Below are 16,707 nucleotides of genomic sequence, written 5' to 3'. Positions count from 1 at the left end.
AAAAGTTACTTTTTTTGGGTAAAATTTAATAATTTGCATTAATTATAATTTGAGATTTCTACATTTTCCAATTACAAAAAAAAAAGAAAAAAAAAACTTAGAAGTGCGATGAGTATTATACGTTTGTACCAAATATTAAAATTATGATTGATGCAAATTATTAAATTTTACCTAAAAAATAGAAGAGTCTCTGAGCACACGCGTGAGCACGTGCTCAGAGGCTAGTTGTTAATTATACACTAAATAGCACTCACATAGTCATATGGGTGGGCGGATTATATTTCCTCCAAAAATGCTTGCAGCAATTCCTACAAACAGGGACATGTGTCAATAAAATAAAAAGAACAGTTTTGCCTAAAAATTCATTTTACATTTAGTTTTTTATTCTTTCGTTACGTATCTTGAAAATGAAAGAAAAGAGTAGATGATGATTGTTATGTATATATGAAGAAAGATAAACAATCAAAAAAAGCAAGAAAATTCAATATTTTAATGAAATATAATGTAAAAGTATATTAAAAAGTGAGTACATAAAATAGAAAAAAAAGTAGGTTCTTATACTAAAATAGATATGAATTTTTTGCACAAGCTAATACTAATACTCTTATATATAAGTCCTCAAGTGGACTCAATAGCAATTCTTCTTGTATTTCTCTTTAAAAAATACCTAATGTCAACTTATATGTATTTCTTTATACTTGATTGGCACTTAGGCTATATAACCTTCAATTTCCTTTTTTTTCCATTGCTTGCTCCCCGCTTTAGTCGACTTCGAATTGGACGCCCTCACCCTCCAGAACCTTCCCCTATTCCACTGTAAAAAGGCCTCTTTAATTAACACCATTCCAAAGCACCCGACTTTCCTAAAACTCTGGAGTAAGCAACAAGAAGAGTTCCTTTGGTGCTTTGATTCTCTTGGGCTCAAATCACTAGAAGGGTAAATATCAATCATCTTGGTCTCGGGTTTACAACTTGAATTCGTTTCCTCACTCCTCTAATGTTCAATAGGAGTAGAGAAAGCAACAAAGTAAGGAGCCCTCTCGGGATAAAAACCAAGTCCTTTTGGTCTTGGGTCTACGGCCTTTAAATTTGTCGCCTCACTCCTCAACAACCTCTAAGAAGAATCTTCACCCCTCCCTTTGTAATGCTAGTGCACGCACGTATGGTTACATAAACCTCTCTTTTTAATTATGTTCTAGCAATATAATTTAGATTCAAGCATTTTTTTTTTTATAAATATCGAATGTTGTTGAATATACATGCTTATGTTTTTGAATGTTTATGTCATGTTCTCTAGGGTGTTATTAATTTTGATGTTAAGCATGCTTCCATTCTTTTAATTCAAATAATACCACATGTTTAGGACTAGGGTTTACACCTACCACACACATAATTACCATGCTTCAGATTTCAATCCATTCAAATGTGATTATTATCTTCCACACGTGCACTGTTTACCGTGAAAAAGTCAACAAATACGGCAAAAAAAACCAAAACACGCTACAGTGCAAAACGTAGCCGCCACTTTCATTTCTATCCAAACCGGTACCTTATCTTCCACGTCATATGACATCCAAGCCTCCCAAGTCCTTCGCTGATAAGGTGTAATTAAAAGTCTATGGTATACGGTTTGTTGAAAACAGCAAGCAGTCATAGTCTCATAGTCTTCTTGTGGTCTTAGAATTACTCCAGTTTCTTTGATGTTCATGTCATCTGGAACATCAGTCGAAGTCTTAAAACTTCACCTTCGTCTGAACTTTCGTTTGGAAGGATTCTAAACTACAAAAGGAAAGCCAACGTGATAACTTATTCGCGTGGAGTGAATGTTTGAATGATATGGAGGAAGCCTTGAAGATTTTTCTCATAGCTGCGTCTTCGATGTTCGCAGTAGCTATTTTTTTGAGTGTGATCTGTCCAGGAGGAGTTCTATATAAATGTCGATGTGGAGTTAGCATTGATGGTGATGGAGATGGGGCAGACACTGCAGGTGACAACGGTGATGGAGATGGGGCAGACACTGCAGATGGCAGCGGTGGTGGCCATGGACATGGCAGCGGTGGATGAGTGTGATCTGTCCAGGAGGAGTTCTATATAAATGTCGATGTGGAGTTAGCATTGATGGTGATGGAGATGGGGCAGACACTGCAGGTGACAACGGTGATGGAGATGGGGCAGACACTGCAGATGGCAGCGGTGGTGGCCATGGACATGGCAGCGGTGGTGGCCATGGACATGGAGGCGGTGGCCATGGCCATGGACATGGCGGCGGTGGCCATGGACATGGCCATGGACATGACAGCAGTGGTGGCCATGGACATGGCGCAGACACTGCAGGTGGCATTGGTGGTGGTGGTGGCGGCATCGGTGGAGGATGTGGTGGTGGTGGTGGTGGAGGCGGTGGTGGAGGAGGTTTTTAGGTGACGATAGTTGCTGATTACCTCAAGATCAAGTTATCCATGGTGCTTTTTCTCCCCCTTTTTGGCTTCTCTTATTGTCAGTTTGTCACCTAATTCTGGGAATATTTTGTGCTATTAATTATCACAATTCACAAATATGGGGCCATATTCAATATCTTTTTTAGTACACTTTGAGACTTTTATTATTATTTTTTTAAAAAAAATATTTTTGTAGAAGAAGAGGGGAGGATGAAAACTAGAAAGGGAAGTTTAGGAGCTGTTTGGTAGTGTAATTAGAACAATAGTTTTTAGTGTTTAAATAATATTACGCGTATTTTTACATATTTTTTTTTATGTATTTCTAAAAAATACAAATAACATTACTAAAACAACATTATCAAACACTCCCTTACTGACAATAAGTTATTGTTGTTGAATTAGTTGTACAATCTTTTATTTTTTTTTTGAAGAAAGTTTCTCTGCAACCTGGATTGCAGGAACTCTCTCCAACCTGTGATGTGTCTGCATCAGAGCGTGACACCTGTCCAACCCACTAAAGCCGAAATTCAAGAAGTAACTCCCGTTAACTCAAACGTTATACCACTTTTCCATATATTTTTTTATTTAAAAAAAAATTTCTCACCATCATCACCTGAACAAACACTCTGTCCTTTCTCTCTCCAAAATCTCACCCTCCAAAGCCAAATTCCCCTCTTCACTATCCCACTTCACACACCTCCTCACGAACCCAGGCGGCCTCTGAAACCCCAAAAAACCACCACCACAGCTCTCCTTCGCCACCACGAAACTCAAAGACACGAGCTGTGTATGTGCCTGTACTGTTTTCCTCCTCTTTCTTCTTCTTCTCGAATCGGTAACAAAGACAACGGAAGGCAGGGAACGAGACTGGGGCCAAGAGTTTGGCGAGACTAGGAGGCGAGAGCAAGAACAAAAGGTTGTTGTTGTGAGAGAGAGCATGGTTCAGGCATTTCGTCGAACACTTCGAGGGAGCATTACCATCGGAAACAATAGATAGATCAAATCCCTTCTCTCTCTATTGGCGCTACTCCCTCCAAACCTCTCTCATTCTGCCGTTCCCATCCCCCACNTTCCTTGTATCCACGATAAGCAGACAAGTTCTCCATAGCTTGCCTTTTATACTTGAGGTTTAAAGAATTGTCTGCCTTTTTAGACGAGGGTCTAATTTATTGAAAGCTTCAAACATTCTTTGTGGAAATATTTGACTATAAGTACAATAGAGACCAGTTTATTCATTTCTCAAGAGCTTCGGGTTGATTGAGAAGCTAGTTTGCTATTTGCATTGAAGTTTTCAGAGTTCATTTCAAGAGGGCATACAGACATTATAGACTCTAGTTTTGCTGCCGCGTAGCCAATAAAAAATGAGCGTTTTTGTCAACTCTTGTGATGGTTGGATTTGGACCAGTCGTGTGTTTTTTTTTTTTTTTTTTTTTTTTTAATGTATTTATGTATTTTTGACTTGGCTATTATTTGGTAGTTAACTTCCCGCCATCAGCACTTGTACCTTTGACGAGGATTTTTTTTTTTTAAATTATTTTATTTTATAATTTGTTACTTATAACAATGAAAGAAGTAGATTTGAAGGTTGACTTCTTTGTTGGAAACATCGTAATATATTTTACAATATTTTACAAAACTCTTGACATATTATTTCACAATTTATTATAATAAAAAATTATTATTAATAATTGTGTAAATTTATTAGAAGTAAATCTTATGATTCTTTAATATTTTTTGGCCTTTCAAAAATTTGAACATTTGAATTATTATTCTTTTGATTTCTTTCAATAGTTATAGTCATGGATTATTATTTTGAATGTAACTCATTTTTCTCTTATATTTCTTTATTATTTAGTTTTTTTTTTCAATAATTTCTAAGCCATGAATTATCTGATTTTTTAATATTTTTTTATCTTTCAGAAGTTCAAGTAATGATTTTTTCATCAAATTGTAACACAAATTGAAGTTATAAAAGAGCAAATCATGCAATAGTATAGTTTTTTAATTAGTTTAAGATTTTATACAATTAATTTTAGTCTATCTCGCAAATAGGTAGATTCTCGTGCAAAACATGGGTTAACGACTAGTTATAATAAAAAATTATTATTAATAATTATGTTGGAGTCATGATTTGACTTTGGAGAGCAAATTTTATATAAGTTATGCATGTGCATGAAACATAATATATTTTTTGTATATATATAAATAGCAATTCATGTATATTAAGTGATATTTTGAAAACCCACAAATAATAGCATTTCATTATATATAAATTGTTTAGTTGTAAATGAATTTTTGTATAAATAAACCACCTTTCTGGTTTTAATTAAAAATTCCAAATATGAATACAAGATTTTTAATAGTTAAATAGACACCAAGCATAATTTACATAGTTTTATGTTAGAATGTGTGGGGATAAGGATGTTGGAGTCATGATTTGACTTTGGAGAGCAAATTTTATATAAGTTATGCATGTGCATGAAACATAATATATTTTTTGTATATATATAAATAGCAATTCATGTATATTAAGTGATATTTTGAAAACCCACAAATAATAGCATTTCATTATATATAAATTGTTTAGTTGTAAATGAATTTTTGTATAAATAAACCACCTTTCTGGTTTTAATTAAAAATTCCAAATATGAATACAAGATTTTTAATAGTTAAATAGACACCAAGCATAATTTACATAGTTTTATGTTAGAATGTGTGGGGATAAGGGCCCAAATTTGTGTATTGAGCTTAGGGCCCTATGTGAGGACTAAGGTATGTCTGAAGAGGAGTAAATGATTGAGAAGGACCCTAGGTGAGAGAAATAAGTAGGGAAATGATTGAAGGGTATAGTCCGAAGAGTGTGACATTAGTCCGAAGAGTGTGTCCTCTTCGGATATGAAGAATATCGATCAAGCAAGTACCTGAGAGTTTTGAGTGACCTTCATAGCAGTTCTAATGATTAGGATAAACTTCAGACACGTATAAAGATGATTAGAACAAAGAAATATCTAAAGTAAAAGCTGCTACCACCGCATTAAATGCACTGCAGCAACTTTTCTGGCTACATTAATGTGGAGAAGACCTCTGAACAGTACAAGCTCAACTACCGCCACTCATGGAGAACCGACGAAGATACTTGATGGGATGTATACTCAAGTGAACGTTTAGATGAAGACAAGTGGACGATCAAGATAGTCAAAAAGAAAACTATATGAATGTAAGAGACCTCTTACAAAAGGGGGGGACGGAAGAAAGAGAGAAGAAGAAGAAAGAGAGATTTACTGTAATTCTAAAAATTGTATTAGCCTTTCAAACCATAATTCATCTCTTCAGACAACAATTTATTTGAATTTCAAGTGTGTTTTTGTACTTGTTCATCCTTGAGAATCAATATTAGACGTTGCTTAATTCACTATCACTCTAGCTCTTTCACCCACTCTCTACAAATTCATTGTTTTGGGTTTGTTGAGCCTATGCTTCATATCTTTTGGGCTTGAGCTACAAATTGAGACCATACAATTGGCGCCGTCTGTGGGAATCGAACCCACGACCACATAGTATAAGTCACGTGTCTCATGCAGAGAAGAACAAAAACATGCAACTGGAGATTGACCAGCTGAAAAAGGAGTTGCGCCATGCAAAGAGGAGGCGGACTTCTTCTCACTTCGATGATAATTCTGACAATAAGCAGGACGTCACTTATAAACAGAGGTCTAGAACACCAGTTAGTGAGTCTTTTTCCTACGAAGAAGAGCACTATGATAAGCGACAACCTCGAAGTCCATCACGTGGGGGTGTAGGGAATGATGCTATGAGCAAAGCCTTGAAACAAATCTCCAAATCGCCCTTCACGAGTAGGATTGAAGAGGTAAGACTTCCTTACTGTTTTCATCAGCCGACGTTCACTATCTATAATGGAAAAACAGACCCTGTAGAGCATGTGAGCCACTTCAACCAGAGGATGGCAGTCCATTCTAAAGATGAAGCTTTGATGTGCAAAGTTTTTTCCTCTAGTCTTAGACCAATTGCGATGAGATGGTTTGACAGCCTGAAAGCAGATTCCATTAGTTCCTTTAAAGAACTCACTCAAGCATTTGGTTCCCGTTTTGTCACCTGCCGAAGAGTGGCCAGGCCCTTAGCTTCATTGTTATCCTTGAGCATGCAAGAAGGTGAGACCTTGAAAACATACTCAAATAGGTATTGGGAGATGTTCAATGAGATGGAAGGCGATTTTGATGGAGTGGCCCTTAGTGCGTTTAAACTTAGCCTCCTTACTGACCATGGTTTAAGGAAGTTCTTAACTGGTAAGCCAGTTACTAACGTGCGTCAGTTCATGGACCGTATTGACAAGTATAAAAGAGTTGAGGAAGATCAGCAGTAAGGAAAGGGAAAGGACAAGGTTATCCCCCAAGAGATGAGGGATTTTAGGTCGGATCGTTACAATAACAGCAAACTGCATAGAGATTTTACTGGACAATCAGGATTAGCAAATTTTCAAGCAGTCAACGCTGTATTTAAAGAGCCAGTACACCAAGTTTTGGAAAAGATTAAGAATGAACCATTCTTTAAAATGAACCATTCTTTAAGTGGGCGAATAAGATGGTGGGAAACCTTGAGAGGCATAATCATAATCTCTATTGCCAGTACCATTAAGACCATGGGCATACCACGGAGGATTGTAGGAGCCTGTGGGGTCATTTGGACCAACTGGTCCGCGAGGGTAAATTGAGACAACTCTTGCATCACTCCAGTGGCCGAGGAAGTCAGGTGAACTCGGAGCCTCGAAGGGATGATTCTTCAAAGCCTCCTTTGGGTACTATCAATGCCATCTTCGCCGCACTGGGGAGAACAGGATCCTGGCCATCTAGGATAATGTCGGTAACCCGTTTACCCACAGGAGACGTTAATCACTATCCAAAGAAAGTTAAAGCATGTATTCCACTAGTTTTAGGATTCTCAGATGAAGACAAGATCGAAACCATCCAACCCCATATGATGCTTTAGTGATCGCCCTCAGAATTTGAGACTATGATGTGAAGAGGGTAATGGTAGACCAAGGCAGTGCAGTAGAGATAATGTACCCTGATCTCTATAAGGGGTTGAACTTAAAACCTGATAACTTAACCCCATATAGTTCTCCCCTAGTGGGCTTCGAAGGAAGAGTTGTTATCCCGAAGGGCCAAATACGATTACCAGTGCAGACTGGTGCAGAGATAGTAGAGGTAGATTTCATTGTCGTAGATGCGTATTCACCTTATATTGCAATTGTGGCTAGACCTTGGCTTCATATGCTAGGGGTTGTTTCCTCTACTTTGCATCAAAAGGTTAAGTATCCGTCTGAAGGTCAAGTTAATGAAATCCGGGGAGATCAATCTATGATGAGACAATGCTTAGTGGCTGCCATCTAGCATAAACCCAAGATTGAGCCCTCGGCCCACACTGGAAGGGATTTATAGCAATCAAAACCTCTGGCATTGCGCACCAATGATTCAGCCGAGGGTGCGAGATGTGAAGATTTGACAAAAGTTGCTATCGGAGATGATCCAGAGAAGTTCTTTCAAGTCGGATCTCAATTACCTCTTCAGGAGAAGGAAGCGCTTGTAGAATTCCTTAAGAGAAACATTAATGTATTTGCCTGGATTGCTTATGAAGCCCCGGGGGTGGATCCAGAATTCATATTTCACCATCTGAAGGTTAACCTATTAATCACCTCTAAGAAACAGCCTCCTCGACGCCCATGCAAGGAATATGCCGATGCAGTACGTGAGGAAGTAATGAAGCTCAAGCAGGCTGTGGCTATTAAGGAGGTGTTTTATCCTGAGTGGCTAGCCAATACTGTAATGGTGAACAAGAAAAGTAGGAAGTGGAGAGTGTGTGTGGATTTCACAGATCTCAATAAGGCGTGTCCGAAAGATCCATTTCCTATGCTTAAGATAGACCAGCTAGTGGATGCAATGGTTGGCCATCCTCGGATGAGTTTTCTAGATGCTTTCCAAAGTTATCATTAAATACCATTAGCCCTGGATGATTAGGAGAAGACTGTCTTTGTCACCCCTATTGGGAATTACCATTATAAAGTGATGCCATTTGGTTTGAAAAATGCGAGATCTACCTACTAAAAAATGATGACGAAGATGTTTGGGTCACAATTAGGTAAAAGTATCGAGATTTACATAGATGACATAGTGGTGAAAAGCAAGATCATTTCGGAGCATGTGAAGGATCTTCAAAATATTTTTGAAGTTCTAAGAAAGTACAAGCTGCGACTAAACGCTTCCAAATGCTCATTTGGTGTGGGATTAGGAAAATTCTTGGGTTATGTGGTGACTCACAGGGGAATTGAAGTTAAGCCTGACCAGATAAAAGCCATCAACAATTTACAAGCTCCTTGGAATCTCAAAGAAGTTCAGAAATTGACTGGAATGGCTGCTGCTCTAAACCGATTTATTTCTCGATCAACAGATAGGTGTAGACCTTTCTTCTCGTTCATTAACAAATGGAAAGGATTCGAGTGGACTGAGGAATGTGCTTTGGCTTTCCAACAACTTAAAGACTACTTAGCTCGACTACCAATCATGTCCAGTCTTGAACCAGATGAAGTCTTGTTTGCTTACATCGTTGTGGCTCCTTATGCTGTAAGTTTGGTATTGATACGAGTGGACCAAGGTGTGCAAAGGCCAGTTTATTATGTGAGTAAGTCGTTGCATGAGGCTGAGGTTCGTTATTTGCCGTTGGAGAAAGCCATCTTGGTAGTAGTGCTTGGTACACAGAAATTGCCTCATTATTTCCAAGTACATACGGCCGTTGTTCTTACTCAACTCCCACTTAAAACCGTACTCAGAAGTGCAGACTACACAAGGAGAATAGCTAAATAGGGTACTATCTTAGGGGCTTTTAACATCAAATATATGCCCCGCACCTCCGTAAAGGGATAGGTTCTCACAGATCTAGTAGCCGAGTTCACTGAGCCCTCGGTAGAAGAATTGGAACCAGCACGGACCATGGATGAAAAATCGGTTGGCGTAATTTCTCAGAATGGTCCCTCATTCTAGGAGGTATATGTAGACGGCGCATCAAACCAAAAAGGATCTAGCGTGGGGTCAGCAGTAATATCCCTGGAAAAGATCATTATTGAAAAATCACTGAGACTAGGCTTCACGGTTACAAATAATGAGGCTGAATATGAAGCTTTACTGATGGGAATGACAATGGTTCAAAGAATGGGTGGAAAGTTAGTGGAAATATTCTCGGACTCAAGGCTAGTCGTCGGCTAAGTACAAGGGGAATTTGAGGTGAAAGATGAAAGAATGTAGGGATACCTGAGCTGAGTTAAATGTCTACAGTTAGAGTTTGAATCATTTAATTTGCTGCACATCCCCAGAAATAGTAATGCACATGCTGATTCTTTGGCCACGCTCGCCACCTCCTCAACGCAGGATTTGTCTAGAGTTATGCTCATCGAGGACTTGTGTAAGCTTACGGAGACAAAGGGAGAGGCAGTCCAAGTGCATCAAATCAGAGCTGAGCTCAGTTGGATGGATCCTATAATTAAATTTTTGAAGGAAGACGTTTTGCCTGAAGAAAGGTCAGAAGCCGACAAAGTTCGGAGGAAAGCAACTAGATTCTGGCTGTCCGAGAACCAGAAACTGTACAAACGATCCTATTCAAGACCGTATTTTTTATGTATGCATCCTGAAACAGCTGAATTACTCCTAGAAGAGTTACATGAAGGAATATGTGGGAGCTATACTAGAGGTAGATCTATAACCCACAAGGCCATTAGTCAAGGTTATTGGTGGCCAAATATGCAAAAAAAAAACCCATGAATATGTTAAGAAATGTGATCATTGTCAACAGTTTGCGCCAAACATACATCAACTAGGTGGAGTTCTTAATCCACTATCTAGCCCATGGTCATTCGCTCAATGGGGCTTAGATATCGTGGGTCCATTCCCCAATGCTGCAAGAAACAAGAAGTACCTTCTGGTCGGCACAGATTATTTCACCAAATGGGTTGAAGCTGAGCCTCTAGCCAACATCAGAGATGTAGATATAAAGAAATTTGTCTGAAAAAATATTGTCACTCGGTTCGGAATTTCTCATACCCTCATCTCGGATAATGACCTACAGTTTGATAGAAAAACATTCAGGAGTTATTGTGGCGAATTGGGAATCACGAACAGATACTCTACCCCAGCTTATCCCCAGGGAAATGGGAATCACTATACATATATTATATTTGGTACATTCTTTGCAATTCTCTCCGTTAACTATTAGATTATTTATACTTTTTTCCCTTAATTATTGGATCAGTATAATATCAAGGGTATTTTAATAATTATTTCATTTTGAAATATTCTAAGAATCAAAAAGATTCGGTTATATATTAATTGAGTCAAGGTTATTTGTTCTCCCTTAATTATTGGATCATTATAATATCAAGGGTATTTTAATAATTATTTCATTGTGAAATATTCCATGAATCAAAAAGATTCGGTTATATATTAATGGACTCGAGGTTATTTGTTCATTTTCAATAATTAAGGAAAGACGTTGCTCAATTTTATAGTTTATGGGGGAAGTTGCAAACTTCCCCTATTCCTAACTTTCCCTATTCCCCACCACCCCAAAAAAAAAGAATCATTAAATGCAAACGCACAAAGCACCCATGAAGACTAAAGAATCTAATCTAATTTCAAAGAGATTTTCATTTTAAATCCTTAAGTAATCCTTGTAAAACTTTAATTTTACACCATCCCATCATCATTTGTCGTGTCGATTCTTAAAATTTTTATCATTGAGCTTAATGAAATCAAGAGTTTTTTTCTTTCATCAACTCTTTGTTTGTGTATATTTAAAACGTAAAATAAAATCTTATTAATCGCCAAAAAAAAAAAAAAAAAATTCGATTCCTTTTTCATTATTTTTTCTTGATTGTTTGGGGCCAATAGGCCTGTGCGTTGGCATGTACTTGCACTCTTGCAATAGTTTTGAATCTTTTGATGTTAGATTCACGATGGTATACTAGATAGGGTGAGCCAGGAGTAATTATTATAAAATTAATTAATATAATAAAGAATGATTCATCCATTATTCACTATCTGTCTCAAATAAATGGTAATACTCTTGATCATAGCCAAAAGGCGGAAAAAGGTAAATGGTCATACTCATACATACAGATAAAATAAAATTCAATATTATTTATTTGATTAAAAGATAAATTTACATATACCTTCCGTATATATCCAATGCAAAACTTCCACCAAAAAAAAAACTATTGCCATACCCAACAAATTATAAATCATAGATGAAATGATCCCTGTCAGCCCCCACCACCGCCACAACCCCCGCCACCTCCTCCACAACCTCCTCCACCACCACCTCCACAACCTCCTCCACCACCGCCACCTCCACCGCCACCACCTCCACAACCTCCTCCACTGCCACTATTAATGATGGCTGAAGTTGCTAGAACAGCACCATAGTCGGTCATAACAACCATGCCACCATCTTTTGTGCCACCATGCTTGCCTGTTGTGGATGAAGAAATACCTCCTCTTCTGGGGGCAGCTTTAGCAGTACTACCACCTGTTGGTTTTTTATTATTTTCTTTCTTCTTACGCCTTCTGTTGCAAAAACAGCCCATAACCTCAACTGCAACTGGCTTTTAGTTTGTACCTTTCTTCGACTTTACAGGAATGGACCAAAAACCAAACAACCATACACCTTCAGATTCCTCTATGCCTCAATTTATATAGCTAAGGTCATTCCTTTAGGATAATTTAATTAATATATGTGCTTGAAATTCAAGGTATTTCCGTAAGAAAAGGAGTACAACTAGACAAAGATGAAAAATAACATATATTTCAAATATTGAATTGGGGGACGGTTCTTATCTTTGACATTCATAGAACATAGTGTATAGTAATTGCTTGTCAAATACAGAAGTTGTCAATTAATTAAGAAGAGTTAGGATTGGTCAATACGATATGTATGATGATGCGTGGCAATTCCCTTTTTTGTATCCAAGAAATTTAATAAGGGCATTCCTCTCTGACTCTCAACTTCACTCTCCCAAGACTTTGTCTATTCTTGATAGAAGCCACTTTTTTTTTTTTTTTTTGAATCTTTCTTGATAGAAGCTGCAAGCTAATCATGAGTTTTTTTTTTTTTGGAAAAGTTAATAGATGTTTTAAGGACCTTGATTTAGAAAGAGATTAAATTCTATAAGGATGCATTATAAAACCCAAGTTTTACTGCTTAAATCCCAACATGCCATATCATCATATTACATATTAAAGAATAGACACATTTACATCCAATCAATTCTAATACCCAATTGAAAATCTAATTTAATTGTGAGTTTATTAAGATCAATGTTATTATGTTTGGTATGATGTATTGAGTTTTAAGTAAAAAACTAATGTGGTTATCTTATTAGATGGTGTAATATATAAGTTTTACACTTTATCTTTACCAAATTCAGATTCATTTAAAAAATATTGTTAAAAACTAATTGGTTAGAGTTGTTATAAGACCACAACTAATTCTAGACTAATTTTTACAACTATTTTATGTGACAGACTATGATTAGATATCAATCACTTTCACATAATCCTATCAATTTTTTTTTTCACCAATCGCCATAAACCACATAGGATACTTGTGCAAATAGGCGTGAAATAGGCGTGAAATTGATTGTTGTACTAAAATATTTTAATTGACTATCAATAAATGCATTTAGAAAGAGAGGAAGTATTAATGGTTTGATGGTGACTAGTAGCAAGAGGGATTATTTGAGGGAGTGATGAGCTGGGGAGAAGAAGCTCTTGATGTGAAAATTGAAAGACATTTTTTTTTTTCCTTTCTTTTTTGGGGAGTGAGATAGAAGGAGGAAAATGTATATGGATTTTTTCAATGTTTAGCTAATCATAAAACACTTTCACAAAAGAAAAGAATAAATGAGTATGAAATATATTTTATTTAAGTTCTTATGCTAGCGTAGCATTTTACCGTATGATCAAAATTATGAGGTATTTTTCTATTTAGAGTCTTAGACAATTGTCTAAACTACGAATGGGTGTTCCAAAAAATATTTCTAGGGAGAACAACCGATGGTGGATAATGTTGAGGTTAAAGGTTTATCTGCTTTCTTTTATACATTTTGTTCTTATTTACACTACTATTATGATGATATACCACTCTTAGGTATCCACTTTTTAACCCCCTCAAAAAAAAAAAAAAAAAAAAAAAAAGGTATCCACTTTTTAACCCCCTCAAAAAAAAAAAAAAAAAAAAAAAAGATATCCACTTTTTAATATTCTAAAAGATCCTCACACCCAAATTATGAAATTTTGTACATCTTGAAAATTAGCATTTTGAAATTCTGTCTGTCATAAAATCAAATTACTCAAATTAGGGTATGCACATTGCACAATAACCACGACATTGATTTTTTTTTTTTTTTTTTGGGTAGTGTTTTTAAGATCTTAGGTCTATTATTCAATGACAAAAGATTTGACTAGTTGAATTAAATAAAGCCCACAATTTATATATGTATACATATAAAAAATATTTTGAAGTAAAAGATAGAAAATTTCATTGATGTCGTAAAAGTATTACAACAGTGTAAAATCATTGGAGGGCTATGCCAATCCCAACCCAACCCTTAATATTGTCAATGCTTATAAGCTCCATTCCAGCAGCTAGTGGAAGCAATGACAGTGGCTCCTTCCTTCTTCGATTGGATGGCTAGATGGCCAATTAAACCTTAACATTTTCAGTACAAATAGCATAATTAATTAGCCAGGTTGAAACCTTCATTGTAACCTTCCACGATGAGCCAGGTTGATTGATTTACCTCTTTATATTTGGATGTAGTCTTTCTTCTTCATTTTTTTTTTTTTTTTTTTAAATACACACAAAGGAAGAGAAGATGAGATTTAAACACCAAAGCACCGAAAATACTTAGGTAGTCCTCGAGTTTAGTGAAATGGTGTTCCTTCCTCGAGTTTTCATGATGGATCCAACTATGAATTTAATGAGCGGACTTCGCCTTGATTGTGAGAGGAATGAACACCATTCGCTATGCTCCAGGAGTATCTAAGAATTACTCCAAAAGCACACGTTAGATTTATTTATTACTGCTATTTGTTATTTAATTTTTGATAATTTGAACTATTTTATTAAAGGCAGCAATTTGATCAATTGATAACAAAATTAATTAAGAACCATTAAAAAGCTTCAACATGCAATTTTTAATTTTAATTGATTTAAATTCTTTAAATAATCATTTGTCACGCCGGTCCTTAACAAATTTATCATGAAGTTTGATGACATCGTTGCAAGAGTGTTTTCTTTCATCAACTCTTTAGTTTCTGCCACAAAATAAAAAAAATAAAAATAAAAAAATAAAAAAAATAAAAACAACAACAACAACAACAACAACAACAACAACCAAAAAAACCCTCTTCATTTCATTTTTTGTTGTTGATTGTTAGGGCCAATAGGCCTGTTGTTGATCTCAGCCAAAAGAATGGAGAAAGGTATAAATTAATGGCCATACTTTTACGTATCAAATTCAATATTATGGTATTTATTCTCATGAGCCATGACAACTACAATATATATGATATCCATCCCATGCATAACTCTTTATTCAACAAGTAGTATATGCCTATACGCAATAAATTACAAATCATAGATGTCATGATCCTTTTCAGCAACCACCACCTCCGCCACCACCACCACCACCACAACCCCCACCACCTCCTCCACCACCACAACCCCCTCCACCACTAACACCACCACAACCCCCTCCACCACCACCACCACCACCACAACCTCCTCCACTGCCACCGTTACTGACACCACCACAGGCATTATCAATTATACCTGAAGCTGCCATATCAGATCCTCCATAGTTGGTCATCGTAACAACCATGCCACCATCTTTTGTGCCACCACACAACCCCCTCCACCTCCTCCACCACCACAACCACCACCACAACCTCCTCCACTGCCACCGTTACTGACACCACCACAGGCATTATCAATTATACCTGAAGCTGCCATATCAGATCCTCCATAGTTGGTCATCGTAACAACCATGCCACCATCTTTTGTGCCACCATGCTTGCCTGTTGTAGATGAAGACTTACCTCCTCTTCTTGGGGTAGTTTTAGCAGTACTACCACTACCACCTATTGGATTTTTATTTTCTTTCTTCTTACGGCTTCCGAAGCAAAAACAGTGCATAACTTGAAGACTTGAAGTGCAACTGGGGTTTACTTAGTATCTTTTTTTCGACTTTGTAGGTATATGGCCCCAAAACCAAACGACTATACTGGCTCTAATTCCTCTATGCCTCTCCTTTATATAGCAAATAAATAGAACCCACATTGGGTTGGTTTGAGATATTGATAAATCCATATCCCATGCTAGTAGCTAGGATTAATGAGTACTAACGTCCTTTAGGATAACGTAATTAATAAATGGGCTCCAAAGTCACGTCATTTCCGTATTAAGGTGAGAACCACTTGACGAAGATAACATAAATTTTCAAATACTGACTACTAAATTGGGATTCCCAATTTGGGAGGGAATCCTATTGCGTTTACATTGAATAATTCATAGAACATGTTTGCTTGTTGAGTAGGAATGTTGTCAATTAATTAATAAGAGTTCGGATTGGTCTATAAGATATGTATAATGCGTGGTAATTTCCTTTTTTTCTATCCAAGAAATTTAATGACATTCCTTTCTGACCCTGAAGTCTCAACTTGTCTCCAAGTCTTCGTCTACTCTTGATAGAAGCTTCACGGTAATTATGATTTTTTATTTTTTATTTGGTAATAAAAAATGCGTTATGAACTTATGATCCATTCATAATTTAGGTCCTTTTGCTTTGAACAGAAATATATACAGGAAGTCAGATTTGAAAATTGCAAAAGAAAATATATAATCTGGTCTTACTCGTTTCAAAGATCAGATAAGATAAAATGCCCTTCGACTCCTGCCACTACAAGTACAAGGTAGCATTTGGTGATGCATTCTCTATATATTATTTTAGGCTTTGTAGCTGAATGCATACTGCATAGTGATATAATATAATGTATTCTTCTTAAAAGGCCATAAGTAGTTAAGCACTACTACGGTACTACCCCCAAAAAACCGATCCACTGAGAGCCATAGAAAAATATTCTAGTTATAAACATAATTTTTTTTTTGGAGGAGATGAACATAAATTAATTTGAGATAATGATATGTAATC

General features: G+C 36.6%; 3 protein-coding genes across 3 annotated transcripts; all 3 read left to right on the top strand.

The window, feature by feature from the left end:
* The first annotated feature begins 6,030 nt into the window (after positions 1-6,030).
* On the top strand, positions 6,031-6,816 carry LOC136063237 (uncharacterized). Its single transcript, XM_065763284.1, has one exon. The coding sequence runs from the start codon at positions 6,031-6,033 to the stop codon at positions 6,814-6,816; it is 786 nt and encodes a 261-aa protein (XP_065619356.1).
* Positions 6,817-7,480: 664 nt separating this feature from the next.
* On the top strand, positions 7,481-8,443 carry LOC136063236 (uncharacterized). The gene is made up of 2 exons (XM_065763283.1): positions 7,481-7,778; positions 7,929-8,443. Exons 1-2 carry the CDS (start codon positions 7,481-7,483, stop codon positions 8,441-8,443), a joined length of 813 nt encoding a protein of 270 aa, XP_065619355.1.
* A 117-nt stretch (positions 8,444-8,560) lies between these two features.
* On the top strand, positions 8,561-10,505 carry LOC136063235 (uncharacterized). Its single transcript, XM_065763282.1, has 4 exons — positions 8,561-9,226; positions 9,488-9,666; positions 9,817-10,223; positions 10,318-10,505. Exons 1-4 carry the CDS (start codon positions 8,561-8,563, stop codon positions 10,503-10,505), a joined length of 1,440 nt encoding a protein of 479 aa, XP_065619354.1.
* Positions 10,506-16,707: the final 6,202 nt, after the last annotated feature.

The sequence above is a fragment of the Quercus suber genome, unplaced genomic scaffold (genome assembly GCF_002906115.3).
Source record: "Quercus suber isolate HL8 unplaced genomic scaffold, Cork oak 2.0 scaffold_502, whole genome shotgun sequence".
Classification (NCBI taxonomy): Eukaryota; Viridiplantae; Streptophyta; class Magnoliopsida; order Fagales; family Fagaceae; genus Quercus; species Quercus suber.
The sequence above is the reverse complement of the archived record's forward strand: the minus strand, read 5'-3'. Positions and strand labels throughout refer to the sequence as shown.